Source organism: Catharus ustulatus, chromosome 8, assembly GCF_009819885.2.
Source record: "Catharus ustulatus isolate bCatUst1 chromosome 8, bCatUst1.pri.v2, whole genome shotgun sequence".
In the NCBI taxonomy this organism is placed as follows: domain Eukaryota; kingdom Metazoa; phylum Chordata; class Aves; order Passeriformes; family Turdidae; genus Catharus; species Catharus ustulatus.
This window is the reverse complement of record NC_046228.1, coordinates 11690390-11714410: the sequence shown is the minus strand read 5'-3', so window position 1 is coordinate 11714410 and position 24021 is coordinate 11690390. Positions and strand designations below refer to the sequence as shown.

At 47.5% G+C, this 24021-nt stretch overlaps 1 protein-coding gene across 2 annotated transcripts; it reads right to left on the bottom strand.

Moving 5' to 3' along the window:
• Nucleotides 1–23266, bottom strand: LOC116999750 (inositol 1,4,5-trisphosphate receptor interacting protein). 2 transcript variants are annotated; one of them, XM_033066717.1, is made up of 3 exons: nt 23237–23266; nt 18254–18360; nt 1–5967 (listed from the first exon to the last, which is right to left on the bottom strand). In XM_033066717.1, the coding sequence occupies exon 3, from the start codon at nt 5952–5954 to the stop codon at nt 4305–4307; it is 1650 nt and encodes a 549-aa protein (XP_032922608.1). In that variant the 5' UTR covers nt 5955–5967; nt 18254–18360; nt 23237–23266; the 3' UTR covers nt 1–4304. The 2 variants fall into 2 exon arrangements, with proteins under 2 accessions (XP_032922608.1, XP_032922609.1); XM_033066718.1 differs by lacking the exons at nt 18254–18360; nt 23237–23266 and adding an exon at nt 9370–9456.
• Between the last annotated feature and the right edge of the window lie 755 nt (nt 23267–24021).

Here is a 24021-nt window from a genome sequence, read left to right as displayed (position 1 = left end):
TTTAGATTTTGTACAAGACTTCCTTTATTATAAATAAAGCTGCATGAGAAGATCTATACAAATTCAACAGTGTCCTGCTATAGAAGCAGCGGTTTAAGTACAGCATTGTCAACCAAGGAAGACTTTAGTCTGGAGAGTTGTGGTGTTATTGCCCATCCTGGCTACATTGCCAAGATTCATCTCTGTACTAGTTTTGCTTCTGAGCTAACATGTTACACACAGACTGCCCCCCCTCCCCCCCAATTCTAAAAAAAAAGATAATAAATAAAGCTGTTTACTAGGTAGGGTCCTATGAGAGCCAACCCCTCACTGAGCAGCAAAGCTGTTACAGGTGCCTAAAGTCTCATTTCTTCACCACAGAGAAAACACTGCAAAGACTTTGCATTAAAAATGGCTGGTGAACAAACACCAAATTCTGCTGCCTGAACACTAGATAAATTTTTGGATCATTTTGCTAAACTACATCTTTGTATCCCTGTATATACCTGTATACAGAGCAACTTGGAGAGAGAGAAGCTTTTTTCTGTGGTTGCTTAACAGTGAATACCCAACACCTCCCCTTAGAAGACATTCAGCTCCTGTACAGCAATAATAACCTTAGACCAAGACATTTTCTAAAGGCAAATGGTTCCTGAGGCTATGCTGTAGATCAGTGGTTCCTATCAACCCACCATTAATTCCATTGCTTTGACAGAGCCTGTAATAAAATATTTAAACAAGCTGAGGGCACAGGGAGTGTTTGGAAACCAGTGGAAGGCACTTGGAGTTTATCTGTTGAATTTACCTGGTTAGCAAATGGCAAGAACAGTATTGAGGGTTGAGGACAGGCTCTTTACCTTTCCTTAGGATGTCTCACAGAGACAGAGGCATTGCCAAAGAGATGTTTGTTACTCAGGTGCCATGTGCAGTTTGGTTTTCAAATAATGTTTTTCACTTTAAACCAACAAATCTCACTTCTACTAATAGGCTGGTATTTGGTGGGGAAAGATTTGATCCAGGAGAGACAAGGAAGTCCACGGAATGATGTGCTTCACATCATGGCCTCCCTATACCATGGCAGAGGTGCGGCCCAAAAAACAGTGTACCAGCCTCTCCTCTGATGGGACGTGTCTGTACCTTTGGTTTGCAAGGAAGATCTGCACTCTGAGGCTGATTGGAGCACAGCTTATAATCACAGACAACATTTCCCCCAGCAGGTATGAGTGGGTCCCCTCACAGCCTAAGTGCACAGACCAGATCACTTTAAAGGTGCTCAGGGCAAAATGAGCATATTGCATGTAGGAAAACTAAGCCAAGCAATTTGTTTTCAGTGGAATCAAATCCATAAATTACTTGATTCAGCTCCAGTTTCTGCTCAGCTAAACCCCATGGGAATACTTTAAGGTCAGTTTGGATGTAAGAGAGAACAGGCATACAAGTACAGAAAACAAAGAACAAAAGATTCAATCCACTTATCAGTTCAGGTTCCCTTTGAGTCTGAGCAGTGGTGCTTGGGGCTGTGTAAAGACGAGTTTGGGCACGTTTACAAGCCCGTTGCAATTGGTGTTGCACAGCTTTGTTCTGACATTTTAATAGGGGAGTTACCTTATTCTGTTCAACAGCCTTTTCTTCTCATGCTCCCCCTGCTCAACCTTATATAAAAGTTATTTTTCAACTCTGAATGTCATTTCCTGAGAGACCTGGGTCACAAATTTCTGTTCTTTGGACAGTCTAAATTTAGACTCCTGACAGGAAACAGCAGAGAAATTCTAATTTCTCTCTGGCTGGGCTGGGAGCACATTTAGAAACAGCTTCAACCACAACTGCTCCAGCGTGACCTGCCCGCCAGCAGTCCGTGTAAAGCTGGATCTGCTACAGGCACTTTCAGTAAACCTGGGCAGGTAAAAATGGCAAATCATGTGGGTTTGCAAACAACTTAGACAGCTTCTCATGTAGCCTCCAGGCTCCAGTACTGACCCACCCTCCCTGTACCTCTGCTTGTCACTACCTGCTTGCCTTGGCCCCTGAGATTGCTCCTGCTCTCTTTCCTTCTGGGGAAAGCCTTCTTGGCTGTACTAGGAAAGCCAGGGATTTACAGCACTCCTTAGCGTCAGCAATTAGTCCTGCCCTGTTGCTCTCCTGGCAGTCTCCCAAACACTCATCACCAAGGATGCTGAAGCAAGCACTGATGATCCCAGACTTTTTCCTATGGCATTACCCACCAGCCTCTTCTCCCCTATTCCTACCTACCCCTTACTTTCAGAGATTCTACTTAACTACCTATGCCAATGAAAGCCAAGGGAGGCAGCACTTTGAGCATAGCTCTGTCACCATCTATGCTTTCTTATAAAGCTGGTGTGGAGACAGGAGTTACAGCTTTCTCTGCCTTTATGTGTGAAATGTCCCTCACTGGTGGTGGGACAGAGAAGAGCAGACACCAATGAGGTGGTGAAACAGTTTTCACCAGGAAAAAGGAAGAGAGGACATGTCTATGGAGAGTTTGCTTATCAAGTGGATAAGGCTGGATAACAAGCTTTATGCTGTATGCTGTCCCCAGCAGTGATACAGGGTTGAATCTTCTCTCTGATGTGATAGAGAGGCTTGATAAAAAGGGAACTATGGAGTGATGGTAAAAGCATCCCTGACAGGTCTTACCTCAGAGAACAACCATCATCTTGTAAACAGGATTAAGGGAAGCCCTAGTGTAAAACTCCAGGAAATCCTAGTGTGAGAAAACGGTAGGAAAGGCCCCTTAGCACTGTAGGCCAGGCTTCTGGGACCAGCATAAAGAAATTATGCACTGGAGCCCTGGCTTGGACCCCACACTCAGGAGAGTGAGGATCTCCTGATTCCTCACCTTCAGCAAAGCCACCTTGCTGGAGCTGGGCAGCCCACTGGCACAGCACTAACATGCTTCCTGTGGGATTTCAGGCATTTCCATTCCTGCAATGTTTGTTTTGGGTTTTTTTAGCACATGCCTCAAGATTCTCCCTGGCCTGAAAGCCTGCAGCAGCTCTCCTCCTTTGCACTCCCAGCTGAGCAAATTACAGTCTACTAGTGTAGCTCCTCACAGCAGCAGTCTTTAACAAGATTGAGGAGAATGTATAAAGTAGTTTTTGCCTGCATATGTGGAGCAGAAGGGATGCAACATGGATCATAAGGCAGCTGCAGACAGCACTGCCCCAGTCTACTACATGTGCATCTTTTTCATCTCTTCCTTCTCCCTGCTGGCCCTCGCCTAATTAGAATCACGTGCAGAGTCACACTCATTTGGAGGGTGATTGTTCACTCCTGCTACTGGACTTCTGAAATTGGCTTCATTACAGGGTAAATTTGGAGAACTGCTTCTTTTATGAAAGCAAAACTTAGAGCAGTCATAGAATCAGAATAGTTTGGGCTGGAAGGGACATTCAAAGATCGTATAGTTCAAGCCCTGCTTTTCCTTTCTCTCTAGGCTATTCTCATGCCTTAGTGCCCCAAGGTAAGGAAAACAAACAAACAACCCAAAATGTCGGAACCCAATAATGTTTCTTTTATCTAAGGTAGAAAAGATTCCTGTTCATTGATCCATACAAAATGGGCAGGAATATAAACCACCAGCCATGGAAGACTCAAATGAAATGGTCTGAAGACATAGACCCTGCTCTGCTATATTCTCCCATAGGAGAAAAAATGTGCAGAGGTATTTTTGAAGGACAGGACAAGCCATTTAAGTTACTGCTGCAAATCCAATCAAGAAGGTTTTTTCTTCTTTTTAAAAAATTTTTTTAGTTACAGCTCCCTTTTGAAGCTGTGCTTTATTTAAGGATCTCCATCCAGTCCAGATCTTGTGCATGACCCTCCTCCTCTCCATACCAGCATGTAGACTTATGTTGCACTTCCCATTGGTGAAAGAGCTCCTGCTGTCTGTAAGCAGATGGGCTCCTTTGATCCCAAGATCCTGTCTCTGATTCCCCCACCCTGTTCTTATCTCCCCCTTCTGAAGGAAATGAAGTATTTGGCCACCATCACACTCCCACCCCCATTTGCAGGCATCTGAATAAATTACTTATATTGCTCACCACTGCTGTAGCATGACTGAGACACAATAGAAAAAATATATTCTTAGCTGCATAAAACCAAGCACAGCAGTGGAACACAAGCCTCCTTGAACACCACATCTTCCAGTTTCTCCCTATTCTTCTCCCACAGCCTTGTCCTTTGAGCAGGAACCATGGCCCAGGACTGGTTCAGCTCCAGACATGAAACTTTATTGGCAAAGTCAGTTGTCTCCAGGAGGCTTCAGGAAGTTGCCCTCTGGACTTGTGCTTAGAGTTTGGCTTTGATTAAAGGGGTTCCTTACGGATCCCATTGGTGTGTGCAAGGGGAATGTGCACTGTGTACTCATTGATCAGTGCAGACATGTTCCTGAGCATCTCGTGGAATGTGTCCACCATCTTCCTGTAGATGTCTCTGCGTAGCACAAAGGGACGGAAAAGGTTGAGAGGCTCAGCCCTCTGAAATACAATCGGGAATCCTAGCTCTGCTGGTACATTCCCATTGCCAATAAAGAAGTGATAAAGCTTCTTTTCATGCAAACATTTCTCTAGGAATTTCAGCATGTCCTGCAGGCGGGCCTCCAGCTTTTCTGGGGCCCAGTCCTGACTGGGACGTGCCTGCAGGAGATGCAGCAGCACTGTCTTCAGGTGGTAGTTGGTGAGCCCGCTGGGACCTGTGAGGCTGCACTGCTTCCCATGGAGGAAGGAGAGGATCTGAAGGCAGCTGACGTGGCAGGCATTGGCAGGCAGTGTTTTGGAAACCAGCTGGATGAACCTCCTCTCATACACTGCGAAGGTGAGAAACCAGTGGGTGCTGGAGGGGATGTCTGCTGCCAGGCTGCTCCGAGGGAAGTGGGAGATGAAGTAAACGTCAGAGTTCTCATACTGCACCACAGGGGTGAGGTTGAAGGCAATTGATTTCCCTGATTTAAATTTTATCTTCAGGGCTCCTGGTGAGTCCAGGAGGCTGAAGGAAAGGTCAAATTCATATTTGTGGGAGATTCTGTTCCAGGCCTTGGTGACAGCAATCTGGAACCACTTCATGACTTGGTCAGCATCCAGATATTGAGTATTTTTGAAGCACAGGAGGTCTTCCATCTCACTGCTGGGCCTGGTACTACTGACCTGGCTGTGGAGGAGGCACAGCATATCTTCCCCTAGTTTAGTCTTGTCACAGATACAACCCGTCACATCCTCATCTGCCCTGCACACCTTGATAGTGCCATAACCTTGTTCATCTGGGGGAAATGAGTCACCAGAGCACCAGGTCTGGCAGCGAAAGCAGTAAGGCTCTGGGGGGGCAAAAGGCACTATCAGATCACAGACGAAGGGTTTGCGCACTCTCCAGTTCTCATACATGCTCCCCACACCCATGCAATCTTCCACTTCCATGTCAGCATCCCGGTTACAAACACTCCTCAAGGCCTCCAGCAGGTCATCTGCAAAGCCTTCCACCATCTCCCGCATCCTGGCCATGTCTCCAGTGGTACCCAGGATACGCTTCTCATAGAAGCTGGCCAGGACAGCCTTGTTGGGGAAGGTCACGCCTTTAAATGCTTTCCCCAGGACTGCCATGTCATCCTCTTCTCCTCCTATGTCCTGCCAATTCCCTTCCTGGAAATCCTGCCTCCAGAGCTCTATCAGCAGGAAGATGACCATGGAGAGGGCAGTCCACATATCCCATCGGACCTTTTCCTCTTTGCTTTCCTCCACTACCACTGCAGCCTTTTCCAGAGCCTTCTGTGTGGCTTCCTGGTCTGCAATTTCCTGCTCCAAGCGCAACTGCTCCAGCCGCAGGCTCTCCTCCCGCTCCTTCATCTTCTGGATGATTTCTTCTGTGTTCTCGGGGACGGTGCCATTCTCCTTGGGGAAGAAGAGCGGGTGGTTGACAATAGCTGTAATCACCAGTAGGCACACCCGGAAGAGTCCCACGGGCATGGCAGTTCCTTCCCTGGAAGAGAAAGAAAGGTGAAATGACCCATGATTTGGAATATATTCCCTCAAGTGCAAAAATGAAAGAAACTCCCCACTGCAGTAAGAACACTGACATTCTTTTCAGCCCTGGAAAAAATGTTTGAATCTAGAAACCGCTAAGTGCATGCCCATTTCTGCAAGTTATCAACCAGCTTCTCAAAGAGGCTTTATCAGCTGATGGTGAGGATGAAAGCAGCTCTTATCAAATGAGCTTCGAAAAACAACTCTGAAGGCTCTTCCTGCTGTCAACCCACTGTGATGCTGTTGGGCAGTATGGGAGGGATATCCTTCCTTTGCCTCTCCTTTAAAATTCCCTGGACAGAAAAGGAGAGAAAGAAGCAGGCAGAACCTCCCCAAGTGTATAAAAGCAGGACTGGAGATGAGCACTACTTTTCCTCAACATAAAGCTAACGTTTCAGATGTGGCATAGGCAGGTCTGTCCTGGCCACCTTCCATGTTAAGCATGTCTGGGAACCCACACAGCCTGCCTGAATCTGGGCAACCTTCACTGCCCTGCTGCTGAGGTGCATCTGGGTGGGAACAAGCCTGCAGAGTTTTGTGCTTCTAAGCAGGCATTACAGGCAAAGCTCTTCCTGCCTTTCAACACCATCAGGATCAGGCTGTGGCCCCAGGATGCCTCATGATTGCAATTCCCAGAAAAAGGGCAGAGACAGAGACATTACTGAAATGGAAAGGACTTCCTTTTGCCCAGTGGGTCTAAAAACATCAGGCTGCTTATTTTTGGTGCTTACCTACCCTACTGACCTGTGGAGGACACTACTAAACACCATGGCTTTGATCTAAGCCCTCTCCCCCAAGCAGCCCCTAAACAACTGTGCTTGCAGCCAGCTCACTCCTATTTGCAGTGACCTCAACAAGGCTCTGAGCCACATCCTAGACATGTGTCCCATATGTCACCCCTTGCACAGGTCCCTGGCATGACTGAGACCACTGTGGTATTTTGGAGTGGCTTTGTGTGGTTACTGGCTCTGCTGCTCCAAGCCCACATTTAATGAAGCATTCTATGCCATGGGGCTCACATTGGGAATTAAAGGATTTAATTCCCAACTTTCTGGGACACAGTCCCATTGCCAGGGTCTCTTCCTGGTGGTGACAAGGCCTCCCAGAGGGCTGGGCCAGATGGTGCTCAGGCTAAAGCCTGGGCTATTTCCTCCCAACTGGCATTTCTGTTTCTGGAGGGCTGGCAGCACTATCAAGAGCCCAAGTGCCTGCTCAGGACAGTAAAATTTGAAGTTGTCACCCATTGCTGTGATGTTGGAAGCTCACTAGTCCCTCTTTCTAGCAAAATCACCTCTCAGTCCTAGCACAGGGAGATCTGAAGGATAAGATGGACAAGCAGTGATATTTTTTCTTCCAGCTGGCAAATTTTAGCACAGCTGCTTTAATGCCTCAAAAACACCGGAGAGAGAAGCTTCTGTTACAGAAATAAAGTCTACCAATAACATACTTCATCAATCAGACCAGAAATAGCAATCTTATTCCTAAGTAATTCTGCTATGGGAATGAAGCTGTTTCACAGAGAGCCAAGAGATGGTGAGGCACTCTGTGTGCTCCAGGGGCTCAGGGCTGCAATTCCAACCCCCTGGAATAGCTCCTTCCTGGATTGAAGCCAGAATGTTTTCGTGCCACAGCAATCCTGCTGTCCCAGCATCTGGGCAAGAAGGAAAATATCTCTGGCAATCTCATTTATGCCTCCACTGGGCACACAATAAAGATAGATCCACCCCAGTGGACCTTGTTATCGTAACTGCACAACAAACTGCTGGTTTTGATTGCAGGAACCTGGATTTCCTCAATGTGAGCTTTTACTGTACATGGGAACTGTATCCTTCAGCACACAATTATCTTTGCTTATGAGAGGGCTGGGACTGGAATAACAAGGGAAGGGAACAGGATTGAGATGCATTGTCCAAGCAGCAAGAAAATTCACACGGTGCTCAAGATAATGCTCCATGCCCCTCCCTGTTTAACATTTACCAACTACCCTTTTCTTAGATCCCATGCACATGCATAGATTAATGTTCTTATGCAGACATTGCTCTGGAAATAGTTTGTGGCCCTATCTTGTCCTTTTTTACATTTACATTAACTCTTTAATTCATCAGGCAATGAATTAAAGCTGAATTAATGCCCAAATCTGGGTGTTCCAGTTATTCTCTGAGCCCCACACCCAGGCACATTTTAAAAATAAACTGGGGTCACCCTGCACTGCAAAGGGCTTTATCAGTTTGTTGGGGCAGGGCAGGAAGTGCTGGTGAGTTCCTTTCCTCAGTGCTATGCTCTTGCAGACCTCGTGTGCCTTCCAAGCTTAAAAATAACACGGCCAGGGGCCAGGTGCCTCCTTCTTGCAGTCTTGACCAGGATGACATCACTGCTCTGCTAGACCACTGTCGCTGCAGATGAAATGTTTTACTGCTACCACATTACACCTAAGGTGTGTCAGGCTGAAAGGTCAGCTTCCTTAGGATCTTCTTTCTCATGCCCAGCTGCCCATGGGCACACTGCTGCCACAGGTTACCAACTCCCACAGCTCTGCTAGCAGCAGGGGTTAGGCCAGACATCCCCAAGTCCATCACTGGCTGGCTTAGCTGAATTCACTCCGGGTCACACTGACATTCTAGGATACCCCAGCTCACTTTGCAGCAACCTCTTCCCTCAGCAAGCACTACAGGCATAAGCCTCTGGAAACTGGAAGTGACAAGATCTTCAGATCCCATTGATATGCAAGAGGGATGTCTGTATTTAGCCCAGGGCAAGTTCTGCTGGTCAAAACTGCCCTTTTGCTACTGCAGTTACTCACACCAGAAAATGAAGCCAAACATTAACCTCAGTTAAGGCTTAAGGTTAATGCTGCTCAGTGACCAAAGTCAGTGGAGCCTGCCCTTGGCAGCAGAACATTCCCACACCTCTCAGACACAGCTTTCCTGGCTAATATGAAAGACTCAATAAATAATACAGGTGAAACCAGTAGCACTGCCTGCTACAGCGCTCCAGCATTCCCCATAACAAAGACTGCTCTTTTCCCTTGCTTTTAACTTCAGCCCAAGCTATTTAAGCCTGATAAAAATATTTATGCCTGCTCAGGCTGAGACAGCTTTTGTGTGGGGAAGAGGGAGAGAGTCCAAACCTTTCCAAACTTGAGACTAAGAAAGAGAAATGGCAATTTTTCAATCTACACATCAAACTTAGCAACATTTCAAATATGGAGAGGAAAAAAATAAAAGGTATTCGTAAGGTTTTAAATAGCAACTTCTCAAAGCAATCTGCAACCTTTTCCAAATTTCTCACCCTGACAGTTTTTTCCCATTTAAAGTATAAATAATATCTGGACTCAGTAACAGGCTTACATCCTACCTACCTTCTGCAGACTCTCTTGTGGTACTCCTGTGGCTCCAAAGGCCCCCCCAGAAGGTGCTGTAGTCACAGGTGGGCCACTCCTGCCAGCAGCCAAAGCAGCCCTTTGGCTCTGCTCCCTGAGCCAGGTGAGAATGCAGAGGCTCCTCTTTTCTCCCCTGGGCACAAAGCAGGGAAAGGTGCAGGGAGACCAAAGAAAGCTGCTTGGGAAATGAAGAAGGGCCAGGGTATGTGAAACTGTCTTGATGTGAAGCTGTCTCTGCTCACTGCCCAGCATGTGATGCTACTTGTTCTAACCTGCCTTTGGCACTAGAATTAGTTTCCTTCTGGGCTTTTCTGTGGCACTCACTGCTGCAGTGACTAGGGGCTTCACCCAGTTTAAGGTTAATGACCACTCTGCACAATCCTGGGAAGTGAGGGGGCAGACACCAACCCACCCTGCAGCTGGGAGTGAGGGCTCAGAGAGATAAAAACAACTGATCACTCTGTTGTCTGATTACAAACAATCAGCTGCATCCTGCAGCACTTGGCATGTTCAAAGGGTCCACCAAGAGCACCTGCAGCCCTCCACCCTCAGCTCCCAGGCAGGTTAGGCCTCATCCTTCCAAACCTGAGGCTGCCACCCTAGCTGGAGGATCCTGACCAGCTCCAGAGCAGGTCCTGGATGATGCAGGAAGCCCCAGGAGACAAGGGGAAAGAAAATGCAGTTCAGGTTGGTGCTGTGAAGCCACAAGCAGAAGGAGGCCAGCTCTCACACTAGCTGATCTGAAAGCCCTGTGCTGCACAATTCACTAATGCTTGGCTTGCCCAGAGCACAGTTTCAGGTAGCACAGCATGAGGAAAGGGAAGCAGCACAGGAAGAAGCCTTCACAGAGCCAGGCAGCAGCAGCTCCACCTTCAGCTTCTCCTCCTCTTCACCTGAGCATCACAGAGCTCATACAGGGTTTGTGTGGACTAAAGCAGATGCTGCCCTGTGGCAATGTGTGCTTTCCCCCTTCCCAAGCCACCCTGTCACAGGGGATTTCCCTGGGGGGCAGCAAAGTCCTTAAAGGAGATGATGATGCCCAAAGTCATAACGATGTCCAGTCCCTTCCAGCTAAATGTGTTTAATTTCTGATGCCCCTAAGCCTTCCCCACACCCTTTACCATAGCAGCTTCAGAACCTTTTGCCTCCTGCTCAAACTGGCAAAGGAAAGAAAGAGATGGAAGCTTGCAGCTTGCCTCTGCAGGCTGCTCATGTGCTCAGAGCCCAGATAACCCTCCACCTTCTCTGAAGACAAGGGAAAGTATTTCCCTTTCATTAACAGTGCCTTTCTTTACTCAGGAGTTCCTCGTGAAGCTTTATTTTTCCAGCCATTTTATTCCTCTAAATTTTGAATCATGGTAAGCAAAACATGCTCTGTCTGGTGTTCATCAATAAACCAGGCAGGAGTCAGCTGAAGCTTTGATTCTTAACTTGGAAAAACCCAAGTCAAGCCACTGAGTGCAGTTCAGTATTACACTGGAACACGCCAAGGCATCACTTAGAACACACTTGATTGCTTCCTGCAATTTGGCTGACACAAAAGGCAATGAATAGGTGGCTGCTCCATCGTGTTTTGCTTTGGTAAGCTGCAAGAAAAGAGGCATTTCAAATAGATGATAGAAAATACAGCTGGTTGAGAGCATTTCTTCATTGAAAGCTGCCAAATTTTTGAAACCAGAACTTTCATGGGAACAAATATGATTTCTGACTCTCTTACTGGGAAGGTCCTTGAGGTTTGGAAAGGATTCTCCTACTTATTTTGACTGCAGAGATTAACAGGTCAAACCAGGCACTAACCTGCAACTGGGATTTTCTTACTGGTAAGATGTGAACCCCAGTCTGAGGGATTCAGGCCCAGCCTGGCTGTACTTCCTCATGGTGGAGCTTCTGGGAACTCTGTGATTCCTTCTCTTGCTGTACAACAGTGAATAAATTTTGGCCTTTGAGTGTTTAATCTGAAAAAAGCTTCTGCTGCAGTTATAAAGATCTAGTAAAGAATGAAAGTTTGCTGAAAGGCCTTAGTAGTGCATCATATCTTTCTCCATTTGCAAGTATCACTGCCACCTCTTCGTGAGATGATCCAGCTGCCACTGAAAGAAGTCAGGGTTCCTCTTAGTCGGGGCTACAAGCTCTGAATTGTAAAAAACTTGCACAATGACAGAGAAATGAGAATTACAGAGATGCATCTCAGTATTACTGTTACTGCCAAAAACCTGGACACCCACATAGCACAGGGCACCCAGGACAGGTTCTTACTCTCCCATCTCCTGAGCACACACTCAGCTGCAGCACACACAGCCCAGACAGGAAAATTAAGGCATAAAAATCCAATACAGAGCCTGAGCAGCACCAGCTTGTGCTGTTCTTTCAGCCCTATGAATTAAACTGTGTGCAGGACATCAGTGGGATGAGATGTCGACTGGGACAGAACAGTGCCAGCCACAGTAGCTCTAACCCATGTTCTGACTTTTTTTCCAGCATTAAATTAGTGCTACAGACAAAGTACCCGATTCCAGCTGCCAGCACATTCACAGTTGCTTCAGCACAGACATGTGGGATTGGGTTCTGTCTTTGGCTCTCCACCAAAGCCTCAAGTGGGGAAGGACCAAATGCACCAATACATGAGGTGCAGGGGCCTGGATGTTGCAACTGGTAATACTACCACGTTTAAAACCAGAACAAACCAACTGGCCTGCCCAGGACTACAGCAGTCAGGTCTGGCAGAGCAACTGCCTTCCAAACCATGCCTGGAAGCCACACCTCAGATTAGCTGCTTGGCCACAGCACAGCAGTTGGACAAGGCCAGTTGCCTGATAGCTATTGTTCTGCTGTTTGATTGAGAACATCAGCCTTTCGTAATATCCGTGGACATCCTGTCCCAGGCCTGCTGCAGTGCCAACAGGGTCAGTCGCGCAGCCCCAGTCGGACATCCTGCCCAACAGGTCTGCTGTGGGCTTTCGGAAACAATATTTTCCTCCTGTGGGTCACCAGATCAGGTATTTCCAAGGAAATGCTGATGCTCATCCTGTGTACAGGACTAGATAGCCCTCCCTTCCCACAGACAGGCGGATTTGGGGGGGATAAGCACGTGAAGGGCAGCCCCAGGTCCTAATGAGGAATTTTGTCAGCTTCCCTCCAAGCAGAGGAGTGTTTCACTGGCCCTAGGAAGGACAGGTAGTCTCTCTCCTGTCTCCCAGTCATACACTACCTTTGCCATCAGGAAGCTTTTTCTCAGGCCTTGTAAACTCTCCCTTGCTGCAGTTTGAACCCCCTAACATTTCAGTGCCCACTGTGGGTACAAGTAGGACAGTTTTTTGTTTTCTTCTTGCAGTAGCACTCAGGATGTTCAGAGGCACTCCCATCCTGCCTCAGCTTTCACTGTACACAGGTGCATTTACAAGCTGTTGGTATAAAATCCCACAGTCCCCCTAGCCCAAAGCCTAGACAGTGCAAAGTATTATTTCTGGCTCAAAGGGAGCTATTTGCCTTCTAGGGCTCTTTTCCAAAACCCAAAGAGATGTGGCACGTGTCAGATTTTCAGTTTCATCAGCAAGCAGGGATTTATTGGGCCCATTTCTAAGTCATTGTTTCTCAGTGCATACAGGTATCGTGCCACTAATCAAAATGCTAATCAAAACACTAATCAAAACATGATCCTCTTCCTGCCCCAGACGCCAGCAGCCATCATTAAAGGCAGCTTTAACAACTAATTATAATGCAGAGACACGTCATGTCCCCAAAGCACTCACTGTTTATTCCATGCAAGGCTGGACCCAAGAGAGGGTGCCCATAGAGAGCCAATAGCATGAGAAGTGTTACTCAGCATCCTGCTCATTCCAAGAAGGGGTTTTACAAATTGAAATATAGTGTTGGCTGCAGGAGAGGCGGGAGGGCAAAGGTAGAAGTGTGTATGTGACTCCCACCCACGTATTGAGCTGTTGTAGTAGGACCACAGCCAGGAACAGCTTGCCTTTTTAAGCTAAATAATTTTTTCTTGGTTAATAGTGAGGAAAACAACTGGAGTAGACCAAACTTGTGTGGGTTTTGTTGGTTTTTTTTTAAGAGGAGAAAAGACAGGCAAAGAAAAAAGACCTTAGCTTACCACCCTCACCAGGACCCTCCTCTTCCAACCCAACATGAAGGGAGCCTGGGCAATAGTTGGTCATTCCCTTGTACAATCTTTCATCAGCACAGATGGACAAACACCCCTGCTGCTCCACCAAAAGCCTGATAGTGCCAAGCACAATGGATGGAGCACTGTCACTGCATGGATCCTCTCTGGCCTCCACCTGGAGCTCATGCTGGGCCCTGCTCTGACTGTCACCCCCTGCCCCCAGCCACACAACAGCTCCTTGCACATGAGGCAGCCATGGCTCATGAATCCTGCCTGGCAGTCATCTCAGGGAGAGGTGGTGAGTACAGAAGGAGATCAACTGCTAAGATTTTTGTTTAAATCTGCCCTCCTTTTCCCCAGTTAATTCTCAGCAAGGTGGAAAAACCCCACACCAGTGTTGTTAAATCAGGCAGTGGTTACCCTGGCTCTCCTCATCCTGTGGTAAGCATATGCATCCTTGTACATTCAACTTAATTGTACACCCATTGGAACAAATGCTTTGGTATTAAAATAATTGGTGGAAACATTATTAGAAAGTTGATTTCCCAGCAGGGATACAGCACTCCAGCACATCTCAGAAGAGCACATGTGAATATTGGCAGGGCTCAGACATGATTCAGAGAGTGATTACGTTTTACATGTGAAACTATGAAGTCCCATTTTAGCCATGAACAATGAGCACTTGCATATTACAGACAGTAGAAAGCACAGTAGTTGCCACACATTTCCACACTGAAGCGCTGAACAAAAACACAGCAAAAAGAAATTATCATTGCAGGTTGGGAATTTGGCTGATCTGAGATGTTCTACTCCATCACAGCCTTGACTCAGTGACAAAACCAACTCCTAGGTCAGGAAAACCTGCAGGCCCAAGAATCTGCTTAAACAGGACCCAAAACCACTGGATGGGATTGAAGGTTTGTGTGATATTGGACCATTGTTTTGCTAACTAGTCACTGCTGTTTGTATTCAAACAATAGGGAAAAAACTGTATTTAAAAGCTGGGTATTATTGCCAAAACGTCACCACAGAAATCAAAAGCAATGTTTTATTCCATTGCCTGAAATCCCAACTTTTTTTTGTTGTAACACAATATAGTTCTTTAAATAAAGTAAAAAACAAAACACAACCCAAGAGACTATGAAAGCCCCTGCAGGGATGGGTAGAGGGTGTGGAAGGAAGAGAGAACAAAAGTACTTTTACTGCATTGCACCATTTCCTTGCCCCTCACCAGGATGATTCCCTGATCTAAGCGGAGACCCTGTGCATTGCACACAGCCTCTGAGGAAGAATCAAACCCTCTTAATCATTACCTAGTGACTCTAGAAAAGATCAAGAGAAACAACACAAATGCTTTGGGAAGCAGAAATCCCAGTCTTGGCTCACTTGCCATAAACCTAAAAACTGCCAAGGCAGACGCATGCACACAAATATGTTGGCTGCAGAGTACTTCTGGCTAATGCTGCTCTTCAAAATGAGTTTGAATAAATAAAAAGCAACAGCAGAAGGCAAAGTTATACAAGAAAACAAACTGCCCCACTTCCGTACAATATTTCCATGAAGCTCATGCTTTCAGCACCCCTGGCCACCAACCCAGAGCCATTTTCACCCAAGGGAATGACTCAGAGACAGCCTATTGCCACATGCACCCATACTGAATAACTTTCATGTGCTCTGCTCAGTCCCCTCTTCTTACCAAGAAAAGGAAACATCTCTAAGCTCTTGTTTTGCTGAAGAATTTGTAAACTGAATGCTGGGAAGAGAAACTCTAAATAGATGAAGGGGAAAGGAGCGATGTAACTTGCAGTGCTGCAGCAGAAGTATCAAACACACATACATTAAGGTTGTGAAGCCACGTGGTTTTCATTTGGGATGTGTGGGGTGAGCACATACGGCTGCTTTCTTTATACCCTGGGCACAACAAAGGAAGGCTTTGTTTGAAAGCCAAGGGACAGCCTCTGGGCTCACTTAAAGGCTAAGTTACAACGTAATGGGAACTGTGAGTCATAGCTGTGGGGCCCCTGCTCACAGGCTCAAACCCCCTCTGCTGCAGCAGCCAAGGAGCTCAGCAAGGAGCAAAGCCTCCTGCTCCACGTGGGAGACCCAAAGCGTCCAGGACTAGCAGCAAATACAAGGCTGAGCTGAGAGCATGTGTTGTGGATGACTTAGCACACAAACACAACCCTTTGAGTCAACATTTCTTCCTGTAACTCTGTCAGAGCGTGAGATCAGAACCCTGCACCTATTCCAAGAGCATGGTGCAGTTATGAGTCATCAGGAGGGTGGGATAAACATCATCCAAGCACCTTCAGACCATCTTCTGACTTTGGCTGCAGAAGAGCATGGCCGTGAGTCTTAGACTGAGCATAGCCAGCTCGCTAGGTGGGACCACACTAGAGCTCTGTCCCTAAGTCAACAACTGTGCCAGATAATTTGTGTCACTGTGTGTTACAGGAGGGGAGGGTACACTGGTGGATTCCAGCTACTCAGAATAAAGACATCCCTTCCATTCTTGCCCCTACAATTCTGGAAGATAAGGGTAATTTTTAATTACCCTGAATGAGTTGCAATCTACAGTGCAGAGGTGTCTGTGCTGCTGAAACTTCAAGTATTTTTCCTCACATTTCCAACAGTCCCAAGGTATTTGGTTGCTAAATCCCCAGAGGCCTTTACAAGTCAAATTCTCCTCTGAAACCTGTGGCAGTAAGGTACCTGAACATCCAGGAGGAAATACATTAGGACTGAAGCATTCTGGGTGCAGATACAGAAGACCAAGCCCCTCTGAGAAGCATTATAGTGTCAATCTCAAAGTGTGACATTTTAAGCTTGAGAACATCTCCTTAGCTCCGCCTCTGGTATGTGTTAACACTCTACAAGAGCTCTAAAAATAGGAGGAAAAAGAGGTCTGAAAAAGCAATAGAGTTTCTTCCCTCTGCCTACACACATGGCTTACACTGTGCCTAGATGATTCCTGGCAAGTTTCTGTTTACTTTGTTCTGAAAAACTTCCAGCAAATCTCTGCCTCCCAAGGCAGTCTAGACAACTGCTTAGCTGCCCCTACCTGCAGGAAAGTCTCCTTATCAGTGCATGTGCTGTCTCCAAAACAAGCAGTTTGGATCCCTGCTGGGATCCTGGCACAGGCAGGTGGTATCTTGTCTTAGGGAGCTCCTTCACCTCCTTGCAGACAGCGTGGGAACCATTTACTCCCACTCCTCATCAGTTGCTCACCACTCATCACCAAACCCTCTGCTATTTGGAAGAGCTGAATTCAAGGCACTTTCAAGCCAATTTACATTGTTTTTTCTGGGTTTTACCACAAACTCTACCTTTTCAACTGAAGCACCCACCATCCCCAGAGGAAACCCAGGGAAAGATGAGTTGGTTACACAGGTGGCACAGCTGACACCTTATAACTCATGTCCCTTTTCCTGCTCAGGCACAAGAACCTTCTCTTGTGTTCCTTCAAAAGTGAAGGAACAGTAACAGTTTTCATTTGCCAGGCAACCAGAATAACCCTATGAGTTGGAGACTGTGCCTAACAGGGCTTAAATTCTACAACAGCTGTCTGCAATGGTCCTCATCCTTGCCAACACCATGCTTGGTTTTCCTGAGCCACATACATGGCAGTGGGATGCATCAGATATTTTCCGTAAAACTGCTGAAAAAGCATCTCTGCCTTGAGGCAAATATTGCTGATACAACTAATGTGCTAGAGCAGCCAGAAAAACCTGCCTCTGGAGGAGGGATAATAATGAAAGATGGTAAATGGAAAGGAAAAAGAGAAAGAGCTTCATTTACACACAGGAGAATGGCAGTGGGCCAACTCTCACAGCTTTGATCGGGGCTGGCTGGAGGAGCATGCCAGGGAACTCTGAGCTGAGCTTTGCTAGAGCAGAGCAGCTGTTTGAACTCTGCGATGGGAAAAAGAGAACAGACACCACCCAGCACCAATCCAGAATAAATAAGTTAAGAAAAAGGAACATCGTGTGGAGTGCATGAACTAACAGGTACTCAGAGGTGTAGCAGGACATTGTGGCAGCCAGAGCTGCTGCTCTGGCAGCTCCCTCTGTCATCAGCTCAAGTTCTTGCCCTCCCAGCACTACTACCCACAGAGCCTCCTGTCACACACTCGCAGAGCAGCACTGCCAGACATCTTGGTTTCACCCAGTTCTCCTTTCAGTGTTTTTAGGGGTTTTCATACAAACATGAAAACTCTACACATCGCTGGCTTGTGAAAGCACAATTTCCCTTCGTCTCCCTCTGCTGTCACCCTTGATCATCTGGAAGTTGTCCAGGTATCTGCTCTCCCTCTAACACTTAGAAGAGGGGAATTCCAGTACTTTCCCAGTCTGGGTAAGGTACTTCTGGCAAGTTCTCCTCCGCAGCAGAAAATGAATCAGTAGCTGATGTCAGCGAAGCTTTGGACCCTTTGGTTCCCCTCTGCCATCACTCCCTGACTAGATCCCAACTGTACCAAGCAGTCAGGTAAGAACAATTTTATACTGAAAGTCCAAAAGAGAGGACTTTAACACTGATCTTCCACACTGAAGCCATTTCCAAATTAAACCTTCTTGCTTTGCAAGAAGCTGTCTGAAGCTCACTGCTGGGAACATTTCTAAAATATGAGCCACACCAATTTCCTTTCAGCATTTCTGCTGCAAGGCTCGAGATCTCCTAGTGAGAGCCCATCAAGAAGCTTTTTAAAATCACATAAAATCTGGAAGGAAGAATGACCCCTGGAGCACTTACCTGCTACACGGCTTTGCAGGTGCTCATTAAAGTTCACATTACTACTATCACCGTGATGCAGAGAAGACTAAATTCAGTCACCCACCAGTGAAGCACAGCCAGGAAGTCTGCAAAACACAAAGAGAATGAATGAGGAAGTGCAGACAGAAGATGGGTACATAATGCAGTTATCCAAATCATAGATTGATTAAAAGAGAGATTAACTCACCCCCTTACCTAATAAAATGATCATAAAAGCTCAAGAGACCAGAAATAATCAGTTTGAAGTGATCAGGGAAGAGTTAAAATGCTACTTCTCCCATGGGAAAGTGTGTAGATCACACCATGGGTCTCTCAGCCTTGCAGATGTGTCAGCAAGCAAGGACCTCACTCCTCTGGCTCCATCCTCACCCATCAGCACTCTCCTTTTAAAGTGGATTAGGGTCAAATGAGCAGCTGTGTAAGTGCAAGGGCTGGGACAGTTTTGTCTGGGATTGGTTTGTCTAGAAAAAGCTGTAAACAGCTCGTAAGGTAGAAATACTTGCTTGGGGAGTTGGGTTTACAGAGCTAATGGGAGAAACAGAAAACACAGAAGAGGCAGGAAGCAAGTATAAGAACACAGGAAGATGTGAAACACAGAACCGCAAAAGATAAACGACAATATTTTAGGATAGAGAAGTGAAGAAATTTTATATGCAACAGGAAACAAAGGCCTCCAACAGAAGGAGGAGAAGATGCAAGAAGCTGGTTGCAGGCAGACACCAGAGACTTTCCTCCTCCCCAGCTGCACACAAATGGGCTGGGGAGGAGAACTGCACCACCCTCATTTCCAGCTACCACTTCACCTCTGTCTTCATCCAAAGCCGGATGAATCGATCGGTGTGGGCTGAGCTGAGCTTTACGCCCATTTTAAGGGCTCAGCATTAGGTTGACACATCCTGCTCTCTCGAACTCCTTCAATTCACCTCCCGCCTCCCACATACCTGCTTTGACCAGACTGTGTGTACAGTTTCACTTCTCTGTCTCCATCTGCCACTGTGAGGCCAAACTGGGCAGATGGGCTCTGCCCAGCCCTCCCATCTTGCAGGGCTTCTGCTGCCTCTGCTCAACCAGTGTGCCACAACACCAGCAGCAGCAGCACAGACTGCTGAACACAGGAGAAAGACATCCCAAGCCCCAAAGGTCTGGATCTGCACTCTAATATCCCAGGGGATATTTGTAAACCCTCAGGGCCTGCAATGTCTGGTCTCATGTGGCTCAGGGCCAGTGAGGTATAGCAGGTATGTCTGCTTGGAGGAAAGGAGCTATTAAATGCTGGGCAGGAACTGCTGCTATGGGACATACAATTCACTTGTTAAGATAATTTTTAAATCTCAAAAGAGAGAGTTTAAGTTAGGGTCTCCCTCAACTTTGTTTATAGGTGTTGGAGAGACCTTGACTGAGCCTTATGGGTACTGGAAGGCCACAATAATGTCTGTCCAGAACCTCCAGGCTGAACAATTCTCTCAGCCTGTTTTCATAGGAGAGGTGCTGCAACCCTCTGAGTATCTTTGTGGTCTCTCCTTTGTACCTGATCCAAGAGTTCCATGTCCTTCTTGTGCTGATGGATGATGGATGCAGCACTGTGGTGTTTCAGCAGAGTGGAGTAGAGGAGCAGAATCCCCTCCCTTGAATTGCTGGCCATGCTGCTTTGGATGTAGCCCAGGACATGTTTGGATTTCTGGCTACAGGCAGACATTGCTGCATTGGTCCAGTTTTTCATTCAGAGATACCCCAAGTCATTCTCCACAGGCCTGCTCTCAATGAGGTCTCCCAGTCTATCCTTATACCTGGGGGTGTCCCAAACCAGGTGCAGCATCTTGCACTTGGCCTTGCTGAACTTCACAGATTCTTGTAGACCTACCTCTCAAGCTTGTCCAGGTCTCCCTGGATGTCATCCCTCCCCTCTGCTGTTCCAACAGCACCACTCAGCTGTGTGTCATCTGCAAAGCTGCTGAGGGTGAACTGGATGTCACTATGCCACTGACACAGGTATTAAAGAGCAGCAGTCACTGAGAGACACCACTGACTCTCACCTGGACAGAGAACCACTGACCACAACTCTCTGGATGCCAGCCAAATCCTTATCCACCGAACAGTCAACCCTTCCAATTAATTTCTCTCCAATTTGGAGATGAGGATATCATATGGAATCATGTCAAAGGTCTTACAGAAGTCAAGGTGACTTACTTCATTTTGTTTTCCCTTGTCAAACACTGGAATCCCTCTATCATAGAAGGCCACCAGATTGGTCAGGCATGATCTGCCCTCAGTGAAGCCATGCTGGCTACCTCGAATCACCTCTTTGTCTTGCATAAGCCTTCTTTAACACTGTTTCTATGAGGAAGTCTGAACAACCCAGCACAGTGTTTGTTTTGAGTCAGCCCTATACGAGAGCCTCCTCTCCTTGACAGAAAGCTGTCCCTGCTCCAGTGATCTGCCCTTCAGGTCATGACAGCAAAACCTGTTTGTTTTGCTGCTGGTCAAGGTTGGCTCAGCCAACTTTGCATGGCCCACGTGTGTGTTTAAGTATAAAAAAGCTAAAAAAAGGGTCCTGCTGCAGCTACACCCCAGGCCAGCTCTCCATCCTTCAAGCTGCTTGAAGGTTGGCCACTTGCCTCCCTGCCCGCTCCAAGGAGTGAGCAGACAGAACGTTCTGCTTACACAGCTGAGCCCACATCCCTGCAAAACCTGGAATTCATGGTTGGGCACATGACAGTGCTGCCCAGTGCACACCCTGGCCACGCTCTCTCCCTCCAGCCTGGAAAATAGAGTCTCTACCTCTCTCCGCCACCCAACAATTACAAGTGCTGATGGAAAATATGCTGCCTGGCAGCAAACCTGCTTTTTCCCCAGTATAAATGGATTGTAATAACACTTGGGAGAGGAAAAAGCTGGCCCACCCAACAGTCCATTTAAAAGGGGATCTAAAGGAACAAGCCAGAAGCTTTTTTCAGCTTCCTTTTCCATTGCACCATTGCTATGGATTGCAATTGCAATTCCGCAGAGCAGAGTGAGCAGGTCAGGACAGCACAGGACATCAGGGAGACTCATGCAGGCTCTTCATGGAGCTCATACACTGTGTTAATTCATTTGCAGGCAAGCCCCAAGATACTGAAACCACACTCAACAGGTAGACAGTTGAAAAAGCCAGACTAAAATTGTCCTTAAAAAACAAACTTAGAAATTAGTGAGATCAGCTTGTGAAACACCAGTGTTAGGTTTCTATGGATCACATTCCTTTCCCGTGTTAGTCATTGCCATGCAAGAATCACAAGCATTAGCATCCCTCTGAGACATCATGCAGAGACACACAAGAGCCCTTATTGCCATGGATAGCACCACAGAAAAAACCCAAAAGGGGAGAAGGACATGCAGCTTTTGTCTGCCCTAGTCATCAGATGGCCCAAACAATCACTCAGGAAAACCAAACTCCTCAGTCCCTGACCAGGGCTATTTAGTCTGACTTGAGGGGGGCAAAGTAGCGTTTAAATATATGTATGTAAAGTGTTCTTAGTATATAGTAATGCTCCAAGTAACAAAAAGAGGAAGACAGGTGAGGGGCCACCACCTGAGCTCTTCATAAACAAGTTCAATGCCTTTGGTGTGCACGGGTCATTTCTTCCTTGCAGATGCCACTGGTGTGAACACAGATACATCACTGAGTACTGTACAGACAAGTCATGCAAGCAAAAATACTGTTCTCTGAATTTGGGAAATCAATTCTCCTCTCCACACCTGCATCAATCACACTTAATATGTGCCGTTTCCATGTGAGAGCAGCATGAAGAATCTATTGTGCTGACAACAAAGTTTAAGAGGTGGCTTGAAGTTTTTATTCCTAATTTATATACTCCACTTTTGTTTGAGGACTGAGAGACCCCCTTTCACTCATACTAAGGAAATCTGATTTTAAAAGCAGATGCCTATGAAGGTAGCCAGGATCACTTTAGTCAGAGCTGCAGAAAATCATTACCATCATTACCAAACCAAACTAAAAAACCTCACACAACACGATATGCTGCACTATAGTGGCTCTCCTGTCCAAGTGCTGCTTTCATGCAGCTCAGGTCCTTGCCTGGCAGTTCATGGCAAACACTTGTGCCTGGAGACACACGGGGTATGGGCGAGGCCTACAGCACTCATTAAAAACATATTAAATAGTAATGCTTGCTTAGAGACAGTGCTCATCTTGCCTGACCACGTAAGAGATGCCAATAACAACATGTCCTATTTTCCTGAAGGATTTTAGCATGGCAGTTCCCAAGAGAACTGTTTCAGTGAGATACTGCCACGCTGAAGATGCAAAGGCTCGTGTTCTGCACATCAGTTTTACAGCCCACTGACTTCCAGTCAGTCCTGGCTCACTCTGGTTTGAGCTACAAATACCTGCTGGCCACCTTCAGAAACATGCCTACATTCATGAAGAGCAGCTCTACTGAAAGTATCCCTCCAGCTCCACTGAAAGCTTCGCTCCTTCTCTCTTGTGCTCTTTAGTGAGCTGTTTCTCAAAAGAAAGAAGGAAGTTTCAAACCCATGCCGCATAACACTGCACACGCAGTGAGGCTCAGTGATGCATTCTGCATGGACTGTACACGTCCGAGGCCAGCGCTGCCCCCGGACACCAGGGCAGTGTCCCCAGCACAGGGCGATGGCCGAGAGATCTCCGTTCACTCGGCTCGGTCCCGCCGAGTCCCCGAGGGGCTGCGGCCGCTCTCCCGCCTGGGCTGCAGGGACAGGGATGCCCAAAGCTCCGCAGGAACTTTGGTGGCCGCAGTGCCCCGTCCCAGGAGCCCGACCCTGCCTGTGATCCGAGACGGAGATCGCGCACAACACAAAGTTACCCGTAAGGAGAAGCCGGGACAGGCACACCAACGCGGGCAGCGCGCCCCGCCGCTCCGTCCCGCCCCGCATCCCCCGCACCCCGGGCGCGCTCCGGGTCCCCGCGGTCCCGGACAGACTCACCGGGCCGGGCCGGGCCGGGCCGGGTCGGCGGCCCCGCTCCGCGCGCTCCGCGCACACCGGCGCTGTCGGCGAGGGGCAGGAGCCCGCCCCGCCCGGGCTGCCGCTGCTCTTTGGTTTGTTCCTTCTCTCCTCCTTCAAACCGCCCCCGCCAGCCCTAGGAGCCGAGCCGTGCCCCGGCGGGCGGCTGCGAGCGGTGTGATCTCCCCCTCGGCTCCCCCATTAGCTTCCCAGATGGTGCTGGACCGAGGGCACGGCGGGCGGAGAGGAAATGCGCTCATCTTGCTTCTCGGATGTGTTCTGACCTCCTGGTGGTCGTGCCTGAAAGTCAGGAAAGCAGCTGAAACACGGAACCTCGCATGCTGTTCTTATCAAAGCAAAGGAGATCTCGGAAGTGCTGAGCCATTTTTGTGCCCCAAGCTGGCACAAGTAAAAAGCTGTAGAGCTGCTAACATCTTTCCCCAGAAGTGGCCCAGAAGTGGCCCTAGTTTCTCTAGAATCATCGTGTGTCCTGAGTTGGAAGGGACTCACAGAGTCAACTCCTCGCCCTGCAAAGGACACCCCCACCATGTGCCTGACAGTTTGTCCAAACACTTTTTGAATTCTGACAGGCTTGGTCCTAGTAGGGAGGAGGGAACTGAGGCACAGCAAGCGTTAGCTAACAATCGAGGCCACAGTAAAGTATTTTTGAAAGTGTTTTTGAGCACTGCCCTCATTCTAGAGTTAAAGGCCATAATGTATTTTTCACACAAATAAGTTTTCTCAACAACTGCCAGTTTCACAGGAAA